This window comes from Erinaceus europaeus, chromosome 13, assembly GCF_950295315.1.
Source record: "Erinaceus europaeus chromosome 13, mEriEur2.1, whole genome shotgun sequence".
Taxonomy (NCBI): Eukaryota; Metazoa; Chordata; class Mammalia; order Eulipotyphla; family Erinaceidae; genus Erinaceus; species Erinaceus europaeus.
The window spans coordinates 12206249-12230047 of NC_080174.1; the positions used below are offsets into that span (position 1 = coordinate 12206249).

General features: G+C 46.4%; 1 protein-coding gene across 1 annotated transcript in view; it reads right to left on the reverse strand.

Moving 5' to 3' along the window:
• Nucleotides 1–20354, reverse strand: part of AKAP12 (A-kinase anchoring protein 12) — a 100639-nt gene extending 80285 nt beyond the window's left edge. Inside the window, exon 1 of the mRNA XM_007516618.3 lies at nt 20046–20354. Coding sequence (XP_007516680.2) covers nt 20046–20210 — 165 coding nt within the window. The 5' untranslated portion in view covers nt 20211–20354. The remainder of the gene's footprint in view (nt 1–20045) is intronic.
• Between the last annotated feature and the right edge of the window lie 3445 nt (nt 20355–23799).

The following is a 23799-nucleotide window of genomic DNA, read 5'->3' on the forward strand; positions in this document are numbered from 1 at the left end:
ACACCAGAGGAAGTCAGGCATGCTTTCACCTATCTGAGAGAGAAGAGGAAGAAACAAGAAAAGACACTTGGAAGTAGTATTAGGTGTAGGAGTGACTTAGAAAGGAAGTAAAGGGAGGGCCATTGAAAAAATGGGAAAAAATTAAATAGATAGACAGACATATAAGTAGTCCATATTGGTGACTTTGGGAGGAACAACTACCATTTTCAGTGGAGGGGATAGGACACAGAATGCTGGTGGTGGGAACCATATAGGATAATACCCCTATTATCTTACAATTTTATAAATCAACATTAAGTCACTAATAAAAAAAATAGGTGGCCTAGAGACTTTGTCTTTGGAGCAGCCACGATGCTTTCACCTTGTGCAACCCTGGCATCACCCCTGGTCCTTGTGTCTCTGAAAAGCTCCCTGAATTAACAGGGGTGCCTTGCCAAGGGGTGAGAACCACTACTGCTGTTTTTCAACGTCACCTTTCAGAAACCCAACAGGCCCCAAGAACCAGATAGGGCGCTGTATTCCCATGTGTGTGACTCGACTTCAAGACCCACCTCCAAGAAGCTTCGGTGCTAGGAGACTCTTTCATTTCTCTCTCTTCCCACTCTGCTTTCTTATCTCTGTCTTTAAAAAAAAAAAGAAAAGAAATGGTGCAGTGGTTGTAGGGACAAAACCTTGTCTTTCATTCTCTGAATCACTAGTTTGCTTTTTTGCAAGCCTTATCTGGCAAAATGGGGGGGGTGTCTCTGAAGACCACCTTTTTTTCAAAATAAGCCCACACCAAACCCCCACATTCTTGCTGTCCAGCAGAATCTGGCATTTTGTGGGTTTTGCTGGGACAACTGTATTCCAAGAACCTGGAAGGTTTAGAAACTTCCTACCTGGGTTATTGCTGAGGTTTCATGCCTGCATGATTCCACCACTCCTGGTGGCTGTTTTTATTTTCTTTAGATAGAGGACGAGAGATACAGAGAGATAGCATGGGAGAGAGAGGCAGAGAGGAGAGACCCCACAGCATCGCTCCAGAGCTCTTGAAGCTTCTCCACGGCAGGTGATCCCATGCATGCAATGTCTAAGACTTTGAACCTGCGTAACTCTCATATATTAAAAAGGGCTGGGGCTGAGAAGACAGCATAATGATTATGCAAAAAACCATCACTCCTGAGACTCTGGAGTCTCATTTTCAATTCCATAAACCAGAGCTGAGCAGTTCTCTGGTCCTGTCTTTATCTTTCCCCCCCAGTATCCACACCCCCACTGCAACTCATTAAAATAAAAATAAAAAATTAAGTCTTAGCAATCCCAGAATGCACTTTTATTTGCTTTGATCAGACTCAGAGAAGAAAATGAATCAGTCTTTTTCTCAACATCTTATCCAAAGCTGAAATAAGCCAGCTGGTCAGCTCAGAGCAAAGGAATCAAGAGCTTTGGGGATTTTTCTCTTCTTCATTTCATGACCATAAAAAGCAAAAGACTGGTGACATTTCCCTGTCCTCGGAGTTGCCAGAGGAAGAGGTTTGCAGCTCCATTCAAGAAGGCTGTGCTACCCTTCCCCTGATCTTTGTTCAAGTTCACTGGCAGTCACAATACCTCCAGTATTCACTGCGGGAGCCGAAAAGCATCTAAGGGACAAAATAATTCGCAGCGTTTAACGCCACAGTAGCCCAACTGTCTCTGGCCCCAGAAGATACGGTTAAGGGAAAAGTTTCAAAGCAAACGGCTGCCTGGGCTGCGATGTTTAGCTCCACGGGCGATTAATTAAGTACCGTGGAAAATGAGTCTATAAACAGTTATTAGACTCACTGCAGAGCAAAAATAAAAACCAAAGCTGATGTAATTCTCCAGATTTGTTCAGTAATGAAACTTATCCAAAGAGTACTCAACCTTGAAAGTTTGAATGATCTCTAATTTCCGGTCTTTCACTCCACCACCACCCCTGCATTCCCCACCCCCATCCTATCTGCATGTCCAAAGGTTGAAGTTAATGTAAAAGGGTAGGAGAGACGTCACCTTGGGATTTTCTTTTCTTTTCTTTCTTTCTTTCTTTCTTTTTTTTTTAATATTTATTTATTCCCTTTTGTCACCCTTGTTTTATTGTTGTAGTTATTATTGTTGTTGTTATTGATGTCGTCATTGTTGGATAGGACAGGGAGAAATGGAGACAGGAGGGGAAGACAGAGAGGGGGAGAGAAAGATAGACACCTGCAGACCTGCTTCACCGCTTGAGAAGCGACCCCCTGCAGGTGGGGAGCCGGGGGTTCGAACTGGCAACCTTGAGCTTTGCACCATGTGCGCCTAACCTGCTGCGCTACCACCCGACTCCCACCTCGGGATTTTCTAAGGGGCTTCCCAAAGAATGCACATGTAAGGGTCTTGGAGGTGGCTCAGCAAGTAGAGCAAATGCCTTCCATGTCAAATATCTGCGTGCGGTTCAATGCCCGGCTCCACAGGAGACAGCAAAAGGAGAGACAAGAGGAATGCCATGGATGGTGTCTCCCCTTCTCACTCACTTCCTCTCCTCTCTTTCATTCAAATATACATTGTAATGAATAAGCATTAGACTTCTAAGTATGAGGACCCAAGTTCAATCCCTGGCATTGTATGTGCCAGAGTGATATTTTGTCTACTTCTTCCTCTCCCTCTGTGTGTGTGTGTGTCTCCTCTTTTTTCCTAAATAAAGAATATTTAAGAGTACATAAAATATACATTAATGTGGTTTTGTTTTGCAAGAGACAAGAAACCAAATCTATGACTATCTAGTCACTAGTCTGGATCCTTTTAACGCTCTTGTTGGGGCTAGGGATGGGGTCTGCAGCTCATAGGAAATCTGTCCTCTTTCAGTCTGGCCCTGCTGGAGAGAGAAGGAAATTTAGCCTTGGCTTCTACCCCAGAGGAAGGCTGGAGAGTAAGCAGGAACCAGGGGATCAGAGGGGAGGCTTGAGAAATTCTCTCTGACAAATGCAACCCTGACCTACTTCCCGGGATCCTCACACATTCCCTGCATTCCTCCCAGTGGTGGCACAGAGCCCAAAGGAACTTGAAATCTCTGTCACTGCTGGCAGTCTAGATGCCACAATAGATCCTTCAGATCGCAACAGAAGAGCCAGAGAAGATGAAGGCCTTTGCAGTCTTCAAAAGACCAAAGTATGTCTTTAATTAGTCTCAGAAGACTAATCAATCTTCATTTTAAACAAAGCAAATTAAGAGGGAAAAAAGTCTCTAGTATAGACAACACAGAGATAAAGCTCATAAAACTGCCACCAAGCTGAGTTAAAAAGCCAACTTAGACCTCCTGGAGGTTGCAAAACACAAGAGAAATTCAGATACAGAATCTAGTCCCCTGGGTTCTCACCACCCCCACCCCTACCCCCACCCTCAATTCTGTCAACCATTTTTCTGTTGAGATCTTACAGCCCAGCTTTTTTTCTGGATGGGAGACAAAATCGTAATAATTCAGGCCCGCCTTGTTAAACACCAGTGGTGACATTTTTTTCCACTGCATTTGGGTAACTCACTCCATAGAAAACAGAGGAGGACGGGAGTTAACATTTCCACTTGAATATTTACATTCACACTATAGGAGAGTCAGGAACTCTTGTCTACATACTGGTTACATGTGGCACTTCTGAAAGAGCTGAGAAAGTGTCATGGCGAAGTCTTGGCGATTTCCTACCGCTTACATTCCTGTGTATGCCCCTCAACTCCCACCCTGAACCCCAAGTTTTTGATGCAGTGTGTATACATAGTTCAAGGTAGAAAGGCCACATTTAAGGTGCTTCCTGAAGCTTCCTCCCTGTAGGTGGGGAGTGGAGGCTAACCTGGGTCCTTGCACATGGTAATAAATGTGTTTAGCTGAGTGCACCACTGTCAGGCCTCAGGCACAAAAGTCGTTTTGCATAACCATTCTGCTATCTCCCAGCCACCACCCCCTCCAAATAGTCTTCTCGCACACCTGTGACACCAAGCGCTTCATGAACGGGGAAGCAGGTCTGCAGGTGTCTTTCTCTCTCCCTCTATAACTCCCTCTCCCCTCTCAATTTCTCTCTGTCCTATCCAATAAAATAGAAAGAAGGGGGGAATCTTTCATGCTTGAGGCACCAAATTTCTCAGATTCAATCCTTAGCACCACTATAAGCCAGAGCTGAGCAGTGCTCTGGTATTTTTTTTTCTCTCTCTGTATCTCTCTCACTAAATAAAATAAAATAAAATAATATATATATATATATATATATATATATATATGACTATCTTTCTTTGTGCTCTACCAGGTGAGTAACTGGCCGATCCCTCACCTGGGTAATTCTTCTAGTGATGGGATGTAACTTCCATTATTTATCAGCTTCTCTCTATTCTTCCCTCACAAACACTCCACCCTTTGTACACAGGCCTCCCAGCTAATGGCCTTTTATCTGCTTGGAACACTTGCCAAAACCTTCTTCTCTTTCCACAGCAGCTGCCTGGCCAACTCACGGAGTGGGCACGAGAGACAACGACACTTCCTTCCACCGGAGTCTTCTGATGGTGGCGGCTGCCTCTGGGGGAAACTGATCACCCCATAGCAACCCCTTTGACTATTTTGATTTTTAATTTTTTAAATAGTGTGTTCATTTATTTTTAATGAGAAGGAGATATGGAAAGAACAGAAAGAAACAGAGGCCTGAGTACTTCTTAACTCTGGTTTATGGTGGTGCAGGGGTTTGAATCTGGAAACCACAGAGCCTCAAGTATGAGAGTCTTTTGCATAACTATTATGCTATCTCCTCTGCCCCATTTGACTATTGATTTATTTACCAGACAGAGACCAGGGGAAAGAGGGGTAGAGAGAAAGACACCTGCCCCACTATTTTACCATTTGCAACACCTCCTCCCCCTCCCCCCCCCCCGCAGGTGGGGACCAGGGAGCTTGAACCTGGGTCGTCATGCACAGTAACATGTGTGCTCAACCCCAGGTGCCACTATCAAGCACCCCCCCCATTTGATTATCTTTAGTGCACGATGTCATTACACAAGCGGGGAAGCAGTGCTGGTGTGTCTCTTAGTCTCTCTGTGCCTCTCTTACTCACTCTAAAAACAATTAAAAATAGTGGAGGAGATAGCATAATGGTGATGCAAACAGACTCTCAAGACTGAGGCTTCTAAATCCCAGGTTCAATCCCCCGCCCCACCATAAGCCAGAGCTGAGTGATGCTCTGGTGTTTCTCTCTGTGTCTCTCAAAAATAAAATAAATAAAATATCTTTAAAAAAACATAAAAAATAGTAACATTTTACTGAGAACAGGGGAATCATGCCATGCAGTGATTACCCTGCAGGCAACAGATAAGCAAACACATAAACAGAACATAGGACTTGTATATGTAAGGTCTTGAGTTCAATCCCTGGTACTGTAAGATGCCAGTGACTTTCTGGTTCTCTCCCTCTCTCTGTCTCATTAATTCCTTAATACATAAATGTTTTTAAAATATTTATTTATTCCCTTTTGGTGCCCTGGTTGCTTTATTGTTGTAGTTATTATTATTATTATTGTCGTTGTTGTTGGATAGTACAGAGAGAAATGGAGAGAGGAGGGGAAGACAGAGAGGAGAAGAGAAAGATAGACACCTGCAGACCTGCTTCACCGTTTGTGAAGTGACTCCCCTGCAGGTGGGGAGCCAGGGGCTCCAACCGGAATCCTTACACCGGTCCTTGCACTTTGTGCCACGTGCGCTTAACTCGCTGCGCTACCACCCGATTCCCATGTGCCCTTGTTGTTTTGTTATAGTTATTATTGATGTTGTCGTTATTGGATAGGACAGAGAGAAATGGAGAGAGGAGGGGAAGACAGAGGGGGAGAGAAAGACAGACACCTGCAGACCTGCTTCACCGCCTGTGAAGTGACTTCCTTGCAGGTGGGGAGCCAGGGGCTCGAACTGGGATCCTTCTGCCGGTCCTTGGTGCTTTGCCACCTGCGCTTAACCTGCTGCGCTACTGCCGGACTCCCACATAAATATTTTTAAAGTATACCAGATGAAGAGCCTGCTATTATAATTAGCTAGATGTTTTCACCATTTTCCTTAATACTCTTCACTGAGTGTACAAACACAGCAGAAAACTTTCTCAAAAGTAAAAAGAAATCAAATTGCTGAGCTCCCTCCACCTCTCTATGGTGTTTCTGCAGGCTGAACAGATGAATCAATGGCTTAAACATCAGGCCTCAGGGAAGATGGAATTCAGGCTCTCTCCCCACAAAAGAGAATCTGATCTCTAGTGGACTGAAGCGCTACACACATGAAGTTGACAAACTGGAGTTCTGGGGATCTCTCTGCATTCACAGCTCTGAGCACAGTTCCTGCAGGACAGAAACTAGAAAGAAGTGAGTTGGAGAGCAGGGGAAGCGGTTCCCTCCGATAGTGTGCTGCTGCCGGGCCTTGTGTGTGCGACTTGAGGTCAAGTTTCTGTTATCTTGGCTCTAGGCAGTCAAGTCTCACTTCTGAATTTCATTGTGAGAAAAATCCCTTCCTTCTCCTTCCTCCCCTCTTCTTTCTTTCTTTTTTTCCTTTCAAATCAACTCACCTAGGGAGATCATGATTTACAGTACACTTGTTGACAGGTGGGTGCAATGTCTCACCTCCCTGAGATAAATAGACATTTTTTAAACTATCTTAAACATAAATGATGAGACAGCTCATCATCTGAATATAGGACTTGCATACGTGAAAGCCTATAGGGCCCAGGTTCAACCCCTTGCACATCCATATGCTGAGCAGTGCTTTGGAAGCTGTGTCTTCTGCCTTTCCTTTTTCCTTTCTCTCTTTCTTTCTTCCTCTCTTTCTTTTTTTTTTTTTTTTACTCTTTTTTCTTAATTTCTTTATTGGGAGATTAATGTTTTACATTCAACAGTAAATACAATAGTCTCCTTTCTTTCTTTCCTTCTTTCTTCCTTTTAATAAAAAGATGAATACTCACTTTCTCCTTTACTACCTCCCCCTGCCCTCTCAATTTCTATCTCTAATCAAAATAAATAAGCAAAATATTTGAAAAAGATGTATAAGCTTTTAAAATTAACTAATCAAATAATTTTATGATAGAGACTGAACACACAGAGAGAAAACACAGCACTTATTTTCAGTTCAGTGAGGGCTGGGCTCGAACCTGTGACATGTGGCAAAGCAGCGCACTATCCAAGTGAACTGTGTCACTGGCCCTCTCTCTCATTTTGTATTATCTTCGAGGTATTTATTTATTTATGAGAGAGAGAATGCCAAAGCACCCCTCTGGCACATACGATGCCAAGGATGTATCCATTGAGCCACCTCTCCTGGGCTACTCTCTCTCTGTTATGAAAACAAATAAATCCGTACATATGTGACACCAGTTGTCTTGCAAATCACTATTATCCTAATAAAACTGCCAGGCTGAGTTTCACAGGCGGGAGACAGAGACGACCAAGGACTCATGGCTGAGTGGTACGCAGTTCAGTCTTTATTCATGTGGAACGCAGCGCAATCTAAGCTATCTCTAATCACAATCTTGTCCTTATCTCTACTGAGGTGGAAGAGTCAGGTCCAAAGAGGATGTACTACCATAGGGGGTGGGGAGAAGGAAAAAGCAGAACCAGTGGGGATTAAACCAATGCCCTGGAGGCAGGGCGGTGCTTAGTTAACAGTGGTTATGTAAATAGAATACAGTGCCAAGCAGGGGGGATTAAACCAATGAAACAGAAGGGGTCTTAGAAGCATACCAACATAAAATTATTTGAAAGAATAAAAGAAACACATCTTTAAAAAAATAATAATAAAGAAATCATAAAGGAGAAGTATCTCCCCCCTTTTTTTTTCTTTCAGATGGATGTCTGGGAGTGGGGATTGGGTTCACCTGAGTCTTCCAACATCCCTACACACTCTCCACCAAGCTCAGGCGGTACTGCTGCTTATCTAAGTCTACCCTCTCCCAGCCCAACTCTAGTCCCACTCTCTCCAGGCAAAGGTGGTCGAACCTGGCAGGTGAGAAGGCCAGAGGAGCCCCCGACACCTGATCAACTGGATTCTGACTCAGCAACACTCCCCTCCCCCCCAAACCTGGAAGGGTCTTTATGCAGAGTCCCTATCCCATAACTCAATGGCACAACCCTCGGGAACCAGGGAGTTATTCAGCTCTGGCCCTCCTGTGATGTGCCTTCTGAAATGCTGGGTTGGCTCATCTGCAAACCAAACACGAAACTGCTGGATTGCTTTCTGAAAGCTCAGGTTGAAGAGAGAGTGAAACCACAGGCTTCTCCTTGCCCATCCACCCACTCCCCCCCCCTTTTTGACAGCATGGAGAAAGTAAAGAAAACAGCAACAAAGTGTCAGACGGTAGCACACCCAGTTGAGCACACACAATGCGGTGTATAAGAACCTGGGTTCAAGTCCCCAGTCCCCATCTGCAGGGGGGAAGCTTTCTGAGCAGTAAAGCGATACCGCAGCTCTCTATCTCTCTCCCCTCTCTCTTAGCACTTTTAAAAATTATTATTCTTTATTTATTGGATAGAAACAGCCAGAAATTGAGAGAGATGGGCAAGACAGAGAGGGAGAGAGACAGAGAGACAGCTGCAGCACTGCTTCACCACTCTCGAAAGCTTTCCCCCTGCAGGTGGGGACAGCCAGCCATCCCAGGTGTCTCTCTCTATCCTCCCCTTCCTCTCAATTTCTCTGTCTCTATACAAGTTAATTAATCAATCAATCCATTAATTCATTAAAAAGCAAAGGCATTTTGACTTGATGGGTTAGGGCAAGGACGACCAGATTCCAGAAGGCCAAATAAACTGCTTACTTACAAGAAGAACAGAAGCTGGGGAAGTGGTTCCATAGGCAGAGCACAGGACTTTGATACCTGAGGTTCTGGCTTCAAACCCTGGCACTGTAGGCGAGTGTCTGGTTGTTGCCCGCCCCCCCCCCCCCCCGCCTTTCTCTCTCTCTCTCTCTCTCTCTCTCTCTCTCGATAAATCTTTTAAATATCTTGTGTCTTTATTGGGTAGAGCAGGAAGTGGAAAATACAGAGAGAAAGAAAAAGAGACACCTGCAATACTGCTCTACTGCTTCTGAAGCTTCCCCCACTGCAGGTGGGAACAGAGGGCTTGGACCCAAGTCCATGTGCATTGGAACATGTGTGCTCGAGCAGGTGCACCACCACCCAGCCTCTATGTATAAAATCTTTCAATCAAAAAAGACAGATAATGGCTTGGGAAGTGACACCACTGTAGAATATAGGACTCGCAAGCATGAGGTCTTGAGTTCAAGTCCCAGTACCTCATAGGCCAGAGTGATGTTCTAGTTCTCTCTCTCATTAGTAAATAAACAAATCTTTGAATTTTTTTTTCTTAGAAAAGAAAAAAAAGATACCTACAGTATAGTTTCACTGGTTGTGAGGCTTTCCCCCCACTGGTGGGGTCTGGGAGCTTAAACTCGGGACCTTGTGTACTGTAATGTGTATGTTCTACCATGTCCACCACGACTTGGCGTCTCTCTCTCTCTCTCTCACCACCAGGGTTATGGCTGGGGTTCAGTGCCTGCACTATGAATCTACTGTTCCTTGGCAGCCTTTTTTGTTGCTATTTTATTTAACAGAACAGAGAGAAATTGAGATGAAGGGGGAGAAAGAGAGGGAGAGAGCAAGATAGACACCTGCAAACCTGCTTCACTGCTCACGAAGTATTCCCCCTACAGGTGGGGACTGGCGCTTGAGCCCAGGTTCTTGTGCTCCTGCTGAACCAGATGGATGCATCACTGCCTGCTCCCCTTCTCTCTCTCTCTCTCTCTCTCTTTCTTTTGCCTCCAGGGCTATTGCTGGAACCTGGTGCCTGCAGTACGAATCTACTGCTCCTGGAGGCTATTTTCCCCTTTTGTTGCCCTTTTTTTTTTTTAATCGTCATTGTTATTGCTGTCATTGTTGTTGGACAGGACAGAGAGAAATCGAGAGAGGAGGGGAAGACAGAGAGGAGGAGAGAAAGATAGACACCTGCAGACCTGCTTCACTGCTTGTGAAGCAACACCCCTGCAGGTGAGGGGCTGGGGGCTCAAACAGGGATCCCTGCACCAGTACTTGATCTTCATGCCAAGTGGCTCAACCCACTGCGCTACCGCCCAACCCCCCTTCTCTCTTTCTTTCTTCTCTCTCTCTCAACATTTCTTCTTTCCTTCCTTATTCCCTTCCTTTAGAACAGAGAAAGAAATTGAGAGGGAAGGAGGAGATAGAAAGGAGGATAGAGAAACACCAGCTACATTGCTTCGCCTTTGTGAAGCCCCCCTCCCCCTCCCATGGGGACAGGTCTTGAACCTGGGTCCTTAGGCATCGTAAAGTGTGTGCTAAACCATGTGTGCCACCATTCAGCTCCCTGAAATAAAATTTTTTAAAGAGAGAGAGAGGAACCTAGCAGTGCCTGAGAAAGACTCTGTGCTTACAATGCCTCCACTTTTCTGGGAAGAAGCACTGAATTCCACTCAATGGACAGAACAGGAACAGAGCCTGGGGGAAAGGTCTTCTTCCGACAGTTTTCCCAGGAGGTAGATTTCTGCCGCTCCCAACCCCCACCCCCACCCCACCCCAACTCCCATTCCAACATTTCATGGATCAGGAGCATGAAGAAATTTTGGCAACAAGATGATTCAAGATTGTTCCCAGAGGAGAAATCTTAAAACTGATAGCTGGAGAAGTAGGTCACAGTCCAAGCTAGTCTCGGGAAGGCAGTCTGCTGAGTGGGGAAGCAGAGGCAGGCTACGACTGCCTCTGTCCTCTTCAACTTTCTCTATCCTGGTAATGTGGAGTGGGCTGGAGTCTTGACAAAGTGATTCATGGGAGCCTGGTGGTGGCACATCTGGTTGAGCGCACATGTTACAATGTGCAAGGACCCGGGTTCAAGCCCCAGTCCCCTTGGCTTCTAGAGTGGTGAAGCAGGGCTGCAGGTGGCTCTCTCTGTGTCTCTCTCCCTCTCTAGCTCCTCCTTCTTCTTAATTTCTAGCTGTCTATCCAATAAATAAGTAAAGATGATTTTTAAAAAATTTTTTTTATTGGAAAGTGGTGTAGTGGTATGATTCTGGACTTACAAGAATGAGGTCTTGAGTTCAATCCCCAGCATTGCACATGAGTAAAGCTCTGGTTCTGTTTCTTTCTCTCAATAAATCTTTGCTTTAAAGTAATTCAGGACTTGGGAGATAGCAGAATGGTTAGGCAAAAAGACTTTCATGCCAGAGGCTCTGAAGCCTGAGGTTCAATTCTCAACGCCATCATAAGCCAGAGGGAGAAGTGTTCTGGTGAAAAGAAAAAAGTTAAAGAGAGAGAGAAAAAAAGAGAGATAGTTGTTCAGGCCTATTTTAAGTAAGTAAATGGGGGGGGTGGTGGTTAGCATAATTGTTATGCAAAGAGACCCTGAAGCCTGAGGCTCCAAAGTCCCAGGTTCAGTACCTAACACCACCATAAACCAAAGCTGGTCAGTGCTCTGGTAGAAAGAAGGAGGGAAAAAAGTAACTCCAAGTATTTATAGTAAGGATTATGAAAGTAAGCAAGAATAAAAGTCTTACAAATATAGTATCTTTACAATTCTTTTTTCAAATATTGATTTTTTTTTAAGAGAGAGGCTAAATTAAGGGGGAAAAAAAGAGAAGGAGTCAGGTGGTAGTACAGCAGGTTAAGCGCACATGGCGTAAAGCGCAAGGACCAGCGTTAAAGATCCCTGCTTGAGTCCCCAGCTTCCCACCTGCAGGGGAGTCGCTTCACAAGCGGTGAAGCAGGTCTGCAGGTGTCTTTCTCTCCCCCTCTCTGTCTTCCCCTCCTCTCTCCATTTCTCTCTGTCCTATCTAACAACAACATGAATAACAACAACAATAATAACTACAACAACAATAAAAAAACAAGGGCAACAAAAGGGAAAAATAAATAAATTAAAAAAAAAAAGCAAGAGAAGGAAGATCATTGTTCATCTCTGACTTAAGGTGGTGGCTGGGTTTGAACCTGTGGCCACTGGGACCTCAGGCATGGAAGTTCTGCTCATGAAGTGTGTGCAGGCTAAGCCAACTCCCCAACCCTCGTCCAGACTTTCTCATGAATTAAGTGTACAACTGAAAAGAAAACAAACAAACAAACAAAAGAAGGGATCATCAGTATAAAACCCAGTCTTACCTACATTCTCTACAAAGGTGCCGATTTGCAGGTATGCCAAATCATTACCATCCATTTTCAAGAAATAAGCTCACACAGTCATAAGAGTGCTCCCTTCCAACTCCAAGCTCTTTTTACATTTTTTTCTGTCGGATTATTTTTAGATGTAATATTCTAAAATCATACCTTTATAAGAACTAAGAATTGGGTTCAAGGCTAGCAGGCTTAGTGTTACTGATGAGAGAGAAAAAACAGATACATTTTTCTCAAGAAGCTGAGTGCTATAAATTTGTTTCTCACTTCCTGAATGACTCCAGCGAGATTTCCACGGGCCAAGGACAAACACCATCTACTTCACTCTCCCTTTCATTTGCATTCTAGAACACAGTGGGTAGAAACTAATGAAGGAAAACAGGGCCTGTAGTATAGCCCAGTGAGAGAACACATACTTTGCAAATTAAAAAAAAAAAAAAAAAAAGCAACCCTGGGTTCAAACCCAGACACCAAAAAAAGGGTGTGTGTGGGGGGGAGAAACAACTTCACAGTACCTCTTAGACCAAAAAAAGTAGCCAAGGTCCAGGAACCAGCTTACCTGGCAGAGTGCACACTTTATTTACCAAGCACCACATGAGAGCACCAGGAATACACAACACCAGGGGAAGCTCCATGAATAAGTGAAGCAATGTTATGGTGTCTTTCTCTCTCAAATTAAAAAATGGAATCTCATAGGTGGAAGGTCCTGGCAGGTTTAAGAAATAAATAAAGTAATCAAAGAAACAGAGGCGACCCAAAGGTGACCCATAGAGAATTCAAAAGGGTGTCTGTCTCAGGCCTGTTCCTCATGGAGGGAGGATTCCAGTGGAAATGGCCACCACCATGCATCAGCCTAAGAAGTTATAACAAGAGGACAGGGAGATAGCATGACGGTTATGTGAATAGACTCTCATGCTTGAGGCTCCCAGGCCCCAGGTCCAATCCCCTGTACCACCATAAGCCAGAGCTGAGCAGTGCACTGTTTTTTTTTTTTTTTTTAAAGGAAGTTATAACAGAAGGAAATATGGTTCTGCAAGCCACTTAGGAAGAGACCACACTCACACCCACACCTGCTGTTTCTGATGCTATTTTTAAGCAGCATTGTTTGGGATCTGGGGAAAATCCATAGGGTGCAGGTAGACACACACACACACACACACACACACACACACCCTAACAGACACGTCATTCCTCCAGAATCTTCAGTTGCGGCCTTTTCAGGGTAAAACTGGCAATATCCCCGCATCACAATCAACTCCTGCCTCTATGCCTATTTATTTATTTACTTACTTGTTTAATTTAATTATAACCAGAGCAGTACTCAGCTCTGGCTTATGGTGGTGCTGGGACCTGGGAGCCTCAGGTGGTGACCAGGGGTGGTTCACATGGTACAGTGAAGGGCACTGGTTCAGGTCCCTGGTCCCTACATGCAGGGGAAAAGCTTCACCATCAGTGAAGTACCTACATGAGGCTTTTAAAATGTTTTTATGGGGATGGGGGTAGGTAGCATAATGGTCATACTAGGAGACTCTCCTGACTGAGGCTCCAAAGTCCCAGGTTCAACCCTCTCCACCACCATGGGCCAGAGCTGAGCAGTGCTCTGATAATAAATAAATAATAAATAAATAAATTAATTAATTAAAATTTGTTGGTTTCTTTTTTTCCTCCAGGATTACTGCTTGGGCTGGATGCCTGCACTATGAATCCACTGCTCCTAGAGGCCCTTGTTGTTTATCATTGTTGTTGTTATTATTGTTGTTGTTGTCCAATAGGACAGAGAGAAATGGAGAGAGGAGGGGAAGACAGAGAGGGGGAGAGAAAGAGAGACACCTGCAGACCTGCTTCACCACTTGTGAGTTGACTCCTCTGCAGGTGGGGAGCCGGGTGGCTCAAACAGGGATCCTTATGCCGGTCCATGTGTGCCTAACATGCTGTGCTACCATCGGACTCCTAATAAAAAGATTTTTAAGCAGCCCAGGCAATGACTCACTAGACACAACTTTGGATTCTCAAGTTTGATCCCAGCACCATATGAGCCAGAATGATGCTTGGTTCTCTCTCATAAAAAAAAAAAAAAAAATGTCTTTTAAAAAGATTATTAAATTTTATTATTTTAATTTATTTATTAGATAGAGAGCTATTGAGAGGAGAGGGGGAAATAGAGAGGGAGAGAGACAGACACCTGCAGCCCTGCTTCACCACTTATGAAATTCCACCCTTGGCCCTGCAGGTAGGGACCATGGGCTTGAACCTGGGTCCTTACGCACTATAATGTGTGTGCTTAATCCGATGTGCCACCACGATTTTATTTGTTTGTTAGCAGGATAGAGGGACATACCTTCTGCATATGCAGTGTCAAGGCTCAACCTGGGGCCCTTATGCATGCAAGTCCTGCCTTCTACTACTGTGCTATGTCTTTAGTTGCAACTTTATTAGGGAACTGTTGAAGAGTAATGAGGCTTAAAACAAACTAAATTCCCTGTCTTCAAGGAGGCTAATATTCTTGTCCCACAGTAGCCCCAGTGGCCATGGTCACAAAACTGAATGTGGACAGTAACTGACGGTACCACCCAGGAATTTCCGAATAAAGCCCCTCCGTTGTGTAGAAATGTACCATTGATAAAAAAACAGCCTTCTGCCTCTAGCCTCTGAAAGTGAAGCTATAGGAAGCATGTTTGTCTCACTCTCTACTTGACCTGGTAAGAATGTTAACTCAACATGTTGATGCCTTTGGTTCTGAGAGCACTCTCTCTACGGACGCGCGGATAACTGACATTAGCAGAAAAAAGCAGGGGGGAATGGAAAAGTAAGTTGTATTGCTGGACAGGAAACAAAAAATATGACAGGAATCTCTCAATTTGGATGAGAAAAAAAGCTAATAGCCATTCACTTACCTGAGATGGGGAACACTGGGTTGGGATACAGACCCAATGCAGAAAGCTCTGGCAATGCACAAAGTGATGTCAGGGCTGGGGAGATAGCTGACTGGTTATATAAAAAGACTTTCATGCCTGAAGCAACAAAGGTCCCAGGTTCAACACTCAGCACCACGATAAGCCAGAACTGAGCAGAGCTCTGAAAAAAAAGGGAGGAAGAAAGGAAGGAAGGAAGGAAGGAAGGAAGGAAGGAAGGAAGGAAGGAAACACTACATTCATTAAGTCTAGTGAGACCTTACATGCCTGGGGCTGTGAGGTCCCAAATTCAAACTCCAGCACCATCATAGCAGAGCAGAGCAGTGCTGTGGTCTATCTTCCTCTCATTAAATAATATAATATATTAAAAATAAATAAAGTAGCCAGGCAGTGGTACACCAAGTTGAGCACATGTTACTATGTACAGGGACCCAGGTCCAAGCCCCCAGTCCCCACCTACAGGGGGAAAGCTTCACAAGCAGTGAAGGAAGGTCTTTCACTTTCCCTCTCTCTCTCCCCCCATCTCCATTTCTTTTTGTTTCTTTTGAAATTCTTTTTTTTTAATTTATCCAAAAATTAAACTTTATTGTAAAAATTTAAGCAGGCATTCCCAATTTTCTGTTTGTTTCTATCCAAATAAGTAAATAAAAATAAAGTGATCTCACTTGAGGGCCTTCCGTGTAATGTAACTGCCTGGTAGAGAGTGAAGGGAGAGGCCGGGTGGTGGCACACCTGGTTGAGCACACATGTTCCCATGCACAAGCACCTGGGTTCATGCCCCTGGTCCCCACCTGCAGGGAGGAAGCTTCAAGAGTGGTGAAGCAGTATTACAGGTGTCTCTCTGTCTCTCTCCCTCTCTATCACCCCCTTCTCTCTTGACTTCTGGCTGTTTCTATTCAATAAATAAATAATGATAATTTTTTAAAAATAAAGGGAAAAAGAGTGAAGGGAATTCTCTATCACAGTGCTAACACACCACCTCACTTCTGAAAAAACAGAAATCAAGGATTCCCCCAACTCTTAAAGTTTTTTTTTTTTTTTTTTTTTTTTACTTAAATGTTCACTCGGTCTATTTAAAACTAAAAAAATGGACTTGGCTTTTCACCACCAGGAAAATGAGATGGCCAGGATGAGAAGGGGAGACCAGGGCATGTGAGCTGGCTCACACTGTGGGCAGGGAAAATATAGGAACAGCAGATCAGCCAAGGGGGCTCCTTGGGTCTCCAGCATCTGCAGTCAAAACAAGGGGGCCAGGACTAACTTTCCTCTTCATGTCTATGTGCTAAAACATTACTGTGTGCAACTCACATGCTACAGAAAGGAGGCACAACTAGCAAAAAGAAGGCAGAAATGGTTCCTAAGAGGACCTCAGGACAGCCCAGAGTGGGCAGACGATCTCACCCATGAGTCCTGGAACCTCACCTCTCTAGAGCCTTATAAGACTAGAGAAAGATAGAAACAAGTTGGGGGTATGGGTCCACCTGCCAATGCCCATGTCCAGCAGAGAAGCAGTTACAGAAGCCGGACCTTCCACCTTCTGCACTTCAAAAAGAATTTGTGTCCATAGCCCCAGAAGGATAAACGTTAGGGGAAGATGACCAGAGCTGCTCTGTAATCCAGCTCCATCAGGACCTGGAGTGAGGAGAGAGAGGGGAAAAAGGACACTCAGAAGTAGTAGGGGTGAATTAGAAAGGAAGAGAAGGCCGGACCACTGAAAAAAAAAAAAGGGCAAATATATATAAATATAGAGAGATAGTTATGGAAATAACAGTAAACCCATATTTGTGGTGTTGGGAGAACCAATGCAGTTTCCAGTGGAAGGGATGAGGACACAGAACTCTGGTGGTAAAATGGTGTGGAATTATACCCGTTATAATTGTTTAAATTTTTTTATTATCTTTATTTATTTATTGGATAGAGACAGCCAGAAATGGAGAGGGAAGGGAGTGACAGAGAGAGAGAGAGGATGGGGGCAGATAGCATAATAGTTATGCAAAGAGACTGTCATGCCTGAGGCTCCCTCCAAAGTCCCAGGTTCAATCTCCTATACCACCATTAACCAGAGCTGAGCAGTGCTCTGTTTAAAAAAATAATAATAATAAAATAAAAAGGAGATAGAGAGACACCTGCAACACTGCTACACCACTTACAAAGGTTGCCCCCTGTAGGCAGGGACCAGGCGCTTGAACCCAGGTCCTTGGCATTGTAACATATGTTCAACCAGGTGTGCCACGACCCAGCCTCCTTATCTTATAATTTTGTAAATAAATATTAAATCACTAATAAAAAGTAAAACAATAAAAAGAACAGCCCAAAATACTCTTACTGGTCAGGTCACTATACCCACAAGTGTGGAAACTTCTGGAAGAAGGGTCTCCGGTGAGGTGGATGCCTAGAAAAGCAGATGATGATGTGATTACTCAGCAAAGAGAAACTGTGCTGAGTCATCCTGCATTAGGGAGAGTCCTTTTGAAAAGACTTAAGTCTTCAAGACCTGGGTTGTTAATCTTGTCAGTGGAAATGAAAATGAAAAAAAAAAAACCCACATTTTCCAAGGATACACATAAGTGCATTGATTTGGGTCATAACTGGGCAGTTCGCCAAAACACTCAGTGATATGGTGGATGTCATTTAAGTAATTTCTTTTACTATTATTATTATTTTTTTTTAATATAGGAGGTGACCGTCTGGATGTTTCAAAATGGCAGTAACTGGGAAGAAGAGGAAGAAGAAAGATGCTATGAAAGTACGAGGATTCAGAGAGGAGAATGGAAGGGATGTTTTCCAATGAGGATATTTATCTTTTGGGAAAGGCGACCACGTGACGTGTTCACACAGACTGCTGAGGGAGGAGGAAAAGTCAGACAGGAGCAGCGGAGACACTGGCTCTGTAAGAGTCATGTCTGAGGCTCTGAGGTCCCAGGTTCAGTCCCCAGCACCACCACAAATCAGAGCTGAGCAGCGTTTAAGCCCTTGGTTCCCATTTTAAAAATAAAAATTTTAATAAAGAAAAAAAGAAAAGCTAAAGTGGAAATGTCCCCAGATGGGGCCAGGCGGTGGCTCATCTGGTTAAGTGCCCACTTTACAGTGCTCAAGGACCCAGGTTCACGCCCCTGGCCCCCACCTGCAGGGGGGAAAGCTGCATGAGTTTGAAGCAGGGCTGCAGATGTCTCTCTGTCTCTTTCCCTCTCTATCTCCCTCTCCCCTCTCAATTTATCTCTATCCAATAATGAATAAATAAAAAAATATTTAAAAGAAAGAAAGAGACGTCAGAAGCCAGTGGTAACTCATTGGGTTAAGCGTACATGGCACAAAGCACAAGGACCAGCATAACGATCCTGGTTCGAGCCTGGGGCTTCCCACCTGTGGTGGTTGTGGTGGGTCACTTCACAAGTGGTGAAACAGGTCTGCAGGTGTCTGTCTTTTTCTCCCCCTCTGTCTTCCCTCCTCTCTCAATTTCTCTCTGTCCTATCCAACAACAGCAATACAATAATGACAACAACAACAAAATGGAACAGACAGTCACTCAGGAGCAGTGGATTCGTAGTGCAGGCACCGAGCCCCAGCAATAACCCTGCTTTTAGCAATTCCATCAGAAACCCACTGTCATCACTGGACTGAGTATTAGCCAACGCCCCATTCCTACAGAACTTATTTTCAAAGAGATACCCATTTTAAAAGGAGATTTAGGCCTCCTAAAAGGTAAAGTTCTCCCTCTCAACACTTAAGCATCTCTGAGAAAATCCAGTCACCCCAGGAATCTGCACTTGTTAATATTCATTCCTAGTGGGGACCCTGGTTTACCCTCACAGTTACTAAAAGGGGTGCTGACATCTAGTTAGGAAGAACTGTCTCTCCACTGTTATCAAACAGGGTCAGCTAAAGCAGTGGAAGCAATGAGGTCACAGTGTGGGGAAATCTATCAGACTTCTATAAATCAGTGGGGATTTTTTTCCCCACAGTGTAAATGCTTCTGTGTCCTCCCAGCCCTCAGACTTGCCACCTGTGTGTGTGTCTGTCTGTCTGTCTGTCTGTCTGTCTTCAACCATCAAGCATCGCTTATTCACCTCTCCCCATAAACTGTACAAAGCAAACTGAGCAGTGCCTTGGTTGAGATTCACGTGCTGAAAACCAGAGCTGAAGCACCACCAACCAAGCAGGTCAGAAACACCTTCAAATGCCAAATGACTAGAAGCACCCACCTCGGGGGGGGGGGGGGGGGGGGAGGTGAGGAGAGTAGGGGACCCGGGTTCACACTGCTGATCGCATCCTGAAAGAACTTGTAACTACTCCTCAGTATGTGTTTACCCAGCCGGGCGCACGTACCCAACAAGGGTGGGGGACCCAGGCTTTCTCTTGGGAACTGCAGCGTGCGCCCTGGTTCGCCCTGGCTGCGCGCGGGCTACACCCCAATCTCTCCTCATGGGGAAGGCGGCGCCTGCTTGAGCCGCTGCCGCAGGAGGAGAGCTGGGTACCAAGCTCGGGTGGCTCAGCGCGCAGTTGGCACCCAGGACCTTATAAGCCTGGGCGTGGGGAGGTGGGGTGGGCTACGGGTGGCTGCACCCCAGCTCCTGCTCCCACAGCTGACTTTCCGCATCCGGGAGAAGAGGGGAGGGAGGAGGCGCCAGACAGTTCCCCGGGGGACTCCCCCCAAAGGCCGCGGGTCTAACTCGGGCTGGGTGGCTCCCACCGGGCGAGAGAAAGGAGGCGGCTTTATGACTGCGGATGGCGCAGTCGCCGCCCCCAGGGTCCCCGGGACAAAGCTGCAAAGCACCACCACCACCACCACCCGCAACCCCACCCCATCGCCCTGATCTCTGGGGCTCGGCTCCTAACCCCAGGTTCCAGAGATCTCCCCAAAGCGTGCAAAGAGCGGTTCGCGCGCCCCACTTTGTAGAAGGGGTGGGACGGATCGGCGGAGCCAGTAGAAATGGGGTGGGGGGCGGGAAAGACCCCAGCCCTTGGGAGGGGCAGGTGGCTCGGCGCGCGGGTACCTTGGTGGCGGGGTCCCCGGCGCCGTGGATCGCGGGGTCCCCCGGCGCGCTGGGCGCCGCCTCCGGCTCGGGGGCGCCTCCTCCGGGTTGGGGTTCAGCGGGCTCGGGGCTCCCCGCCTCGGGCTGCTCGGGGCTGCGCTGCTCGGTGGAGCTGCCGGCGCCCATGGCTGGGGGCCGCCTTGCTAGGCTGGCGGGGGAGCGCCGGGTGGGAGAAGTGTGGGGATCCCGGGGTGCTGCGCCTGTGTTGGCCCAGCTGCTCCCGGCGCGCACGGGCTGCGAATGAGGGAGGCGAGCTGGCTGTAAACTCCTTAGAAGAAGGAAGAGAAAAAAAAAAAAAAGCACCTCTCAGCCTCCTCCCCCTCCCTCTCCCCCTCCGCCCTCCTCCCCCTGCGCTCCCTCCATCACATGAGCGCAGCCCCGGGACACGCCTTGCAGCATCCCCCCCCCACCCGCCCCAGCGGCCCCACCCCCAGGCCGCCTGGACCAGAGGCGCGCCCCAAAACATTTCCCTTGCACCCAAGAGCCATCGGAGGCCAGGGGAATGACTGAAAACCAGGGGTGATGGAAAGAGAAAGGGGGCACAGCTGGCTTCCTGGGGAGCCCCGGTGCGGAGTGCTTTGAGGAAAGAAGTGATGGATCACCCGAGGCGGGAGCTCTGGTTGTCAGCGAGCCCCAGTGATCTCTCTACGGCGCCGGCTGGCTTTCCACGTTGGGGCCGGGCTCGCTGAGCCCCTTGGGGCCCGGCCTCCACCCCCAATGCAGGAGAAAGGCCAGGCTCCAGGCTCCTCCGGGATCTGCCCATATTCGGGCAGCTCACGTGGTGCGAGTGGGGGACACAGAGGTATAGCAGACAGGCCACCGCCGAGGTGGCCCCGGGGTGGCGGGAATGATGTCTGCGTCAGTCCCGGCCGCCTCCTCCCTCCCCCCGGCTCCCTGGGGGGTTCGGGGCGACGTGAGACTGGGACCGCTCTGCTTATAGAATCTGATGCTGGTGGGGACCGCGCGGTGCCTCCCGCCAGCCGGTGTGTTCCTTTCTCCCCACTGCGTTTCTCCAGGAAGGTTTTCTTTCTTCATTCCGTTGCTTTTTTCTTCTCTTCCCTTTACCATGTTATTTATTATTTGTTGGGTAGATACAGAGAGAAAAAAAAAGAGGGAAGGGAGAAAGAAAGAGAGTGAGACCACTTGTGAAGCTTCCGCCCTGCAGGTGGGGACTGCGGGCTTGAACCTGGGTCTTTGTACATGATAACATGTGCACACAGGTGCTCCACTGCCCGGACTCCCTCCCCTCCCCCCGCTCCTCCCCTCTCCCCCCGCTCCTCTCCTCCCCCCTCCCCTTTCTCTTCACATTTTGGAATGTTTTAATTGGGGAGCCAGGTGGTGGCGCACCTGGTTGAACGCACGTGCGTCCCCACCTACTGGCGGAAAACCCGGCAAATCTTAAGGCAGAACTGCAGCTGTCTATCTCCCCCTACCCTTTTGATTTCTGGCTATCTCTAGCTAATTAATAAAAAAATATTTGCTTCTAAAGAGGGGGGTCGGGCGGTAGCAGCAGGCTAGGTGCACATGGTGCCAAGCGCATGGACCAACATAAGAAATCTGGTTCGAGCCCTGAGCTCCCCACCTGCAGGGAAGTCGCTTCACAAGTGGTGAAGCAGATGGGCAGGCCTCTATCTTTCTCTCCCCCTCTCTGTCTTTCGCTCCTCTTTCGATTTCTCTCTGTCCTATCCAACAATGACGACATCAGTAACAATAATTACAACAACAATAAAAACCAAGGGCAATAAAAGGGAAAATAAATAAATATAATAAAATAAAATTTAAAGAAAGCCTCCAGGAGCAGTGGATTTGTAGTGCAGGCACCGAGCCCCAGCAATAATCCTGGAGGCAAAAAAAAAAATGTTTTGATTGTCACTGTAAAAGAAAATCAATGCATCAACCGTAAGAGCTAGCGCACGAAGATCACGGCTCACCATAAGTGTGTCATCAGATGGGAAAAGGCTAAATCGGAATGAAGAGGGAGCCTGAAGTCAAAGTCACCGGCCAAGTGTGTCTTTCCAGTTCATTCCCAGGCTCCTTCCTCTCTCATATGCCTGTAGGAAGATGCTCAACAGAGTAGGCCTAAGTGGCTTGCATGCTTGCCCTCCAGTCTCCCCTTTAAAAAATGTATTTGTGTAAGGGCTGGGGGTGGGGTGGGGGGCGGAGACCAGTATATGGTGGTGCAAGGCATTGAACCTGGGACCTCAGATGTTCAAGTCTGGTGGCTCTACCACTGAGATACCTCTTGGCCCTCATTCCCGTGAGTGCATTTGTTTGATGAATGCAGTCAATAAATAATCTAGATTCAACTGTTGGCTGGATGGGGCGGGGGGCAGGTAGATATGAAAAGGATAGGGCTGAAGGTAACAGGTATTCCAGTTTTCTTTTTTTTTAATTTAGGAAAGGAGACATTAACAAAACCATAAGATAAGAGGGGTACAGCTCCACACAATTCACACCACCTGATCTCCATATCTTATTCCCTTCCCTGATAGCTTTCCCATTCTCTATCCCTCTGGGAGTATGGGCCCTGGGTCATTGTGGGTTGCAGAAGGTGGAAGGTCTGGCTTCTGTAATTGCTTCCCCGCTGAACATGGGCATTGGCTGGTCACTCCATACTCCCAGCCTGCCTCTCTTTCCCTAGTGGGGTAGGTCTCTGGGGAAGCTGAGCTCCAGGACACATTGGTGGGGATATTCCACTTTTCTTTCTTTTACTGTTTCTTTTTCTTTTTTCTTTTTTTTTTTTAGGCAAAAGGCAGGAGGTACAGGGATGGAACCCAGGGCCTCTTACATGCTATGCATGCCTTATCACAAAGCTAGGTTATCTCCTTATTTTTACTTTAGTTTTTAGTTTCTTTGCTTTTGTTTGTTTGAGAGACCTCAGTGCTGAAACTACCTTCACCGTGGCTTGGGCCAGGCTCAAATCTAGGTCACACACCTGGTGAAGCAGTGCATTATACCAATGAGCTATTTCTCCAACTCTCTCTCAGAATTTTAAAAAAGATCAATTTTATGTTTTGCATGAGAGAGATGGAGACTGAAAGACAGAGACACACACACACACACACACACAGAGAAATCAATGCACTATTGTAGTACATGTGGTGGCAGGGATCAAACCAAGAACTTCAGGCATGAAAGCCCAGCACTCTTCCAGTTGAGCTATCTCCCCAGCCCCCAGTATGCCAGTTTTAACTGGTAAATAAGGGGCTAACTTTTTAAAATCAAGATAATTTTTAATTTTGTGGTGGTGGTGGTGGGGGTAGATAGCATAATGGTTATGCAAAAAGACTCTCATGCCTCAGACTCCGAAATCCCAAATTCAATCCCTTGCACAACCATCAGCCAGAGCTGAGCAGGGCTCTAGGAAAAATATTAAATTTATGATTAGTAGTGGTTTACAAAATTGTAAGATTACAGGGCATAACTCCACACAGGACCCACCTGCAAAGTTCTGGGCCCCCACCTTCCCAGAGATAACTGCCATAGTTGTTACAGTCTTAGAGGCAGTTTTATGGAGGCCAGGAAGCAGTGCGCCTGGTTAAGTGTTCACATTACAATGCACAAGGACACAGATTCAAGCCCCTGGTCCCCATCTGTGGGAGGAAAGCTTCATGAGTGGTGAAGCAGGGCTGCAGGTGTCTCTCTGTCTCTCTCCCTCTCTATCTGCCCTCCCCTCTGAATTTCTCTCTCTATATCCAATAATAAATAAATAAAA